Source organism: Mytilus trossulus, chromosome 7, assembly GCF_036588685.1.
Source record: "Mytilus trossulus isolate FHL-02 chromosome 7, PNRI_Mtr1.1.1.hap1, whole genome shotgun sequence".
Taxonomy (NCBI): Eukaryota; Metazoa; Mollusca; class Bivalvia; order Mytilida; family Mytilidae; genus Mytilus; species Mytilus trossulus.
This window is the reverse complement of record NC_086379.1, coordinates 71130053-71136530: the sequence shown is the minus strand read 5'-3', so window position 1 is coordinate 71136530 and position 6478 is coordinate 71130053. Positions and strand designations below refer to the sequence as shown.

Here is a 6478-nt window from a genome sequence, read left to right as displayed (position 1 = left end):
CGTGAACTAAAAATTCTTAACAAACTAACATATACAAATCTGTCGTATCATGAAAACAGCCAAAACAACAATGACAAGTTTTACACTACTTGTAACATTAGACATCTCACTAACATTTATTGTTTTATCCTCAATAATTTCGAGAAACTATACAGACATAGGTTTACTATAAAAAGGGGGGAATGTCGGCATTACAATATATACATCGTCATCTGGGAAGCATCTGTGTGAATAAATATACATATAAATGCATTTCTCAGTATATTACGATAATGTTTCACGGGTATCAGATACGTATTATGTCTTATTTGAAAATTTCAGAACCTTTGTATGTTTCAGCAAAAGAAATAACAAACTAGACAGTATGAATCAAGTTATGATTTCTAAGGTATTATTGATTATTTCCCTGTTCAGTGTTGCCTGTTACAAACAGAGCATTATACCAACAAAAACGGAAACAAATTTCAAATGTAAACATGTTTATCAACACGAAGAATTACATGTTGATTGTTCTTATAAACTATTGATAGATGTTCCGAAAACACCATCGAACACGGTTTATCTTTATCTACAACATAATTCAATTAGACGAATACCAAATGAAACCTTCCACTATTTGAAGCTGCTTGTTTTGCTAGATCTATCTTTCGACCGAATCTTTACAATGAATGAAGATGCATTCGAAGGCCTTCATAATCTGCGAAGTCTTTATCTCAGTAAGAATTCAAGATATCCTGTTGATGAGAATTTAAGTTTGCCAAAAAATGTATTTAAATATTTAGTCAATCTTACCGTTTTGGATCTTTCGTATAATAACATAGACTCACTTCATGAAGAAACATTAAATGGACTTTTGAACCTGCAGCAACTTAAACTCAACAATAACTTGTTAAAAGAACTACCAAATGATTCCTTCCAATATACACCAAAGCTTGCGATTCTTGATTTATCTAATAATTTTTTAAATAATGTGACTGAAGGTGTGTTTAATGGACTACGAAACCTGCATCATCTTTATCTAAATGGTAATTACATGCGCAATATTCAAAACAATGCGTTCATATCGTTAATCAATCTAACTGATCTAAATTTATTGACTAATACGTTAAATTATGTCAATGAGCAAATTTTTGCTGGACTTCCAAAGTTGCGTCATCTTTACTTAGGATCCAATTGTATAAAAGAAATATCAAATAATACCTTTGGAAATATGACAGATCTCAAATTACTGGATCTTTCAAAAAACTCTCTGTCGTCGCTAAATGAAAAGACATTTATAGGACTTCGACGCCTGGAAGATCTCAGACTTAACTTAAATCTCTTTAAGTATAATACGAAACAGTTACCTCCAGGCTGTTTTCAACCTTTAGAATCACTCAAACATCTTTCTGTTCAAATGAATAATCCACAAAATGTACCTGATACTTACATTCTTCCAGATGAGACAATTAAGGATTTGAAAAAGTTAAAAACACTAGAATTAGACGTTAATTTCGCAAAAGAAAGAATTCTAGGAATAGGATTTTCTTCATTATATAATCTCTCTTCACTTGTTTTCAGTAGTTATAGTAAATTTTCTTTATTGAACGACACATTTAGATATACAACAAATTTAACACATTTTAGCTGTAAAAAATGTAATATAATGATACTAGAGACTGGTACGTTTTTGTTTCTAACTCAGCTTAAATTTGTGCTGCTAGACTTTGTTTGCCCCGTAAGTTATGACCCTCATCAAGTGATTCACATTATTCTAAGTATGTCGAAGACACCAGTTGAAATCCTAGAAATTAATAATGTTGATATCAAAGTATTTTTTACTTGGAAAAAGGTGAACTATATATTGCTTGATACACGAATTCGTGAACTTCATATAACAAACAAAGACAGATGTGTCCGCAAGACGTCAATCTTTCCCATCGAAAAAGTTTTACCAACACCAGTCAGTTTGCAAAGTCTTGATTTAAGTAGCAATGGTATACTTCAAATCGGTCTCAATTTGACTTATGTTATATTCCTGGACTTGTCAAATAATGAACTAGATGATTTTTTAGAGGAATATAGCTACGCGATGAACGGAATAAGCAGACTTGAGTATATATGTCTCTCTAATAATTTAATCAAACACCTGATTTCTAAACTATTCATAAACCAGCCGAGATTACGAATTATAGATTTAAGTTTTAATAAGCTTACAAATGTGAGTTTTGAATTAACTCATTTAGTAGATTTAGAAATTTTGAATGTATCCAGTAATACCATACGATATTTGGATGACGGATCAATGAAAAACATTGACAGACTTTTCGAGATAAGTAAAAGTGTTAAAGTTGACTTAAGCAACAACACGTTTTAATGTAACTGTTACAGTATCCCCTTTTTAAATTGGACGTGGGGGAACCATCATCGTTTGATTAACTTTCATACGTACAAATGCAGGTTTGCCAATGGAAGCATTTTGGATTTAAATTCAGTTGAAGCAAGAATTATACATCTACAGCGAGAGTGTTTAAATTATTCAATTTCAATGACGATCACATCTTCTGCAATATTTTTCTTCATAGTAATATTAGCTATAATTGCTATTCACAGAAACAGACAGAAAGTCCGATTCATGTTGTACACATTTAGAGGTAGACTTCATTTCTTATATTATAAAACAAAGTTTAAGAACCGGTTTCGGTCTACAAAATACTCAGGAAATAAGTTGGATTATAGCTATGATGCCTTTGTGTCATATTCAGATGACGATCGAGAATTTGTTTTGAATGATTGCATTGAACATATTGAAAACGAAGGAAATTTAAAGTTATGTTTACATCATCGGGATTTTGTGCCAGGAGAAAATATAACAGATAACATTATACATGCAATAGAAAGTAGCAGAAAGACCATTTGTATAATTACAAGATCATTTCTACAGTCGTATTACTGCATGTTTGAATACAACATGGCTAGAATGGAAAGTATTCATTCAAGAAATGGGAAAAATGTTCTCTTTCTCGTATTCTATGAACAATTATTACCAGAAGAGTTACCCTTGATTTTATATGAAGTTATTCAGAAACAAACTTATATTGAATTCCCGAATGACGAACATGGAAATAAAATTTTCTGGGAAAAAATAAAAGTTGGCATATCTGCGTAGTCATATTGTTAGCAATATTAGTAAGCAGATATCCGGACAAGGAACATGGAAATAATATAGATTTGCGTGGGTGAAGTGGACAAAATATGGTTTCTGTGCTTTATCATTTTGGCGGTTTCACCGTGAAAAGATAGCCGTAAACATTTATATATGCCTTTTTAGGAGAACGGAAAAAAATCTGTGTCCCACTTGGCAACAAAACAAAAATTTCCGAACAAGTTTGCATAATTAGGAACTTAAATGTCTAAATATAACTGATAACAAGTTTTTTAACTTTTTTCATTGGCTATATTCTTTATCAACCCCAGTAGTACATGTATATTGAAATAAGCAATACTTTTCATTTAATATATTCACCGAACAAAAATCAGAAGAGGAAATTTAACAAAACGATGTCTGCCGACATTATACTTTTACCATCTAACTTCGCAATTTAGATGTGTTTAATCTACTATATTAATTTCTCAGTGTAATTGAATGCAAAATTATATTATATTGGTCTATCTTACATTGTTGTCAATATCTTAAAAGGAATTTTATGCAATAACCACACAAGGAAATGCCAAAATCAAAAGCTCAAACACAACCATCAAAACGACAACAACTGGCATATTTCTGACTCGGTACAAGCATTTCTTTATGTACAAAATTGTGGATTAAACTTGGTCCAAAGCTAAAGAGACCCCTCGCTTTTCCATTATTTTCACAACAATATTTTAATAAAACACACAGACTAAATAGGTTAAAACGTTAAAAACAAATAGGGATACAGCAGTCAACATTTTTTTAAGTAAAAAAGGAATGGAATGGAAATTGGGAATGTGTCAAAGAGACAACAACCAGACCATAGACCAAACAACAGTAGAAAGTTGTCTTAATCTTGATTTTTCTTGATCGATATAAAAAAAAGGCAAAAGAAAGCAACAAAGAAACACCAAATGGTATAAAAAAATTAGCTAAAATTAATGACAATAATACGATTTTTTTTACAATAACACAATAACACAAATGACAACAACAGAGTGTAGCTTGTTACAATTCTAATGTACCTAGTCACAATAAATATATACTTTTTATAGCTGTCCTTGTTAAACACTTTTTCATTGTTCTGTGTAAAAACAAATGCAGATCTCACATGATTTACATTTTTTTTTCTAATATCAATTTCCTTATTATTATTTTTTTATTGTTTTCATCCTATGTGGTTGTTTTGATAACAAACATTATATAATGATTTTTATTATTACTAATTCTAAACATGTTTTAATGTAGACGACATTGGGAAGTTTAGGTAATGCAGAGCTAAGTAAAGGCAACAGTAGTATACCGCTGTTCAAAAGTCATAAATTGATTGAGAGAAAACAAATCTAGGTTACAAATTGAACATGTAACTATGTTTTTATTATTCTTTAAAATACTTTACCAAGATCCATTGATATGATTTTCCTGGTTTCCTTAACGCAAATAATGATATTCACTATAAGTGACTCATTCTATTCAAATTGTGAGAATAATTTAAATCAGTTTAAAATTTCCTCAAACATTTTTTACATTCTTCTGTTCAAATAACGATTACATGGAATCACAATCATATATCAAATTTAAAAATATCATTTTCTTATTAACTAGTTCATTGTCTCAATTCTCGATGGCTGTTCGTATAACACTGGTATGATAAAAATAACTTGATTATGATTTTGGCTTTACATTAATCGATAGATGTGTGTATAAAATCACTTGAACATGCTTTTCATATTTGTTTGATATTGTTAAGTACCATATGTATTTTTATATAATTCTTGGTCATCTATAATTATTTTGTTGTCTACAATACCAACTTGAACTTTGGGATGACATTGTCTCTTTGTCACTCATACCAATTAACTATTTTTATTTTGTAACTATTTTCCGGAAAATTATACGTTTCCTACGTATTTGGTTTAGTTTTAAAAAATATACTGATATTTCCGGTTAGCTGTAAACATACAAATTTAATTATTTACTTCCACAGTTAATTCGTTTTTACACATGAGATATTCAATCAAGCAACTGGATAATGGTTGCAATAGCGAAGGATGTCACATACATCAATATCCATTGATATACTGTATTACCATAATCTAAAACATAGATAATCCGAATCATTTGACAAATTGTGATTCTCACTTCTGTCTGCACTCGTAAATTGAAAATTAAGTCAAGCTTATAAACTCCTGTCAAGCATATTCTATACCTATAGATTAGTCTAGTCCTTTTTACAACGCCTTGCTCAATTTTTGTCTGAAATTCAGACTAATTGTTGTCCTTTTTTTTTTTTTTTTCTACATTTCACATTACAGATTTTACTGCCATACATCTTTGTAATTCAAAAACAGATTATTGCATGAACACAGACCTTGCTATTTTTTTCAATAGTATTACATATCACCAGATAAGTAATATCTGATATCATCAACATCTGTTATTTATTTATGTTTCCCTTTTGTATATATGTTTTGTACATGTATGTTTTGTTTTGTACTTTATCTTGTCTATGTTTGAGTGTCCTGTTAATCAATGTATACGTCAGCTTTCGGTTTCAAAGATCTGTCCAAAGTGTACATCATGTGCTTATGTTTCACTATATATTCATTATAAGTTTTGATAGTTTTGACTGATCAATGTTTTTAACATTAATCTGTAAATTTGTAAACTACATGTATATTATTATTCATAACATAATCCTCCCTATAATCATAAAAAATGCTTTTATCCTCAGTAGTATAATACAGTTTTTATTACTGGTTGCTGGAATTGAGCCAAATCCAGGTCCAGATCAGAGTAACAAAAAAAATTTGAAAATAGTACACAATAATGTGTGCAGTTTACTTCCTAAGTTAGATCTCATTAACAATGAACTACATGAGTATGACATTATTTGTATATCAGAATCTCATCTCGACAAGTCAATTACTGATGACCAAATTAAATTAAATGGGTTTCATAAACGTATTAGGTTAGATAGAAATAGACATGGTGGAGGTGTGATCATTTATATAAAAAATAGCTTACATTTTATTATACGGAATGACATATCTGTAAGCAATCTTGAATTACTTTGGGTTGAAGTGAGGAATTGTAGAAATGAAAAAAAATTAGTTGGTGTTTTATACCGTCCCCCAAACTCAAATTCTAATATATGGGACTTATTTAGTGAGTCAGTTGATAAAGCACTTAATTGTAACTTGCCAATTTTTTTTTGTGGTGATTTCAATTGTGATATGATGTCAAACTCAAGTAATTCTTTTAAAAAGTTACTTAACCGGTTCAACTTGGAAAATGTTGTTTGGG

The 6478-nt window shown here is 30.0% G+C and overlaps 1 protein-coding gene across 1 annotated transcript; it reads left to right on the top strand.

The window, feature by feature from the left end:
- Positions 1 to 620: 620 nt before the first annotated feature.
- Positions 621 to 2356, top strand: LOC134726645 (insulin-like growth factor-binding protein complex acid labile subunit). Its single transcript, XM_063591056.1, has one exon. It carries the CDS (start codon positions 665 to 667, stop codon positions 2354 to 2356), a length of 1692 nt encoding a protein of 563 aa, XP_063447126.1. The 5' UTR covers positions 621 to 664.
- The last annotated feature ends 4122 nt before the right edge of the window (positions 2357 to 6478 follow it).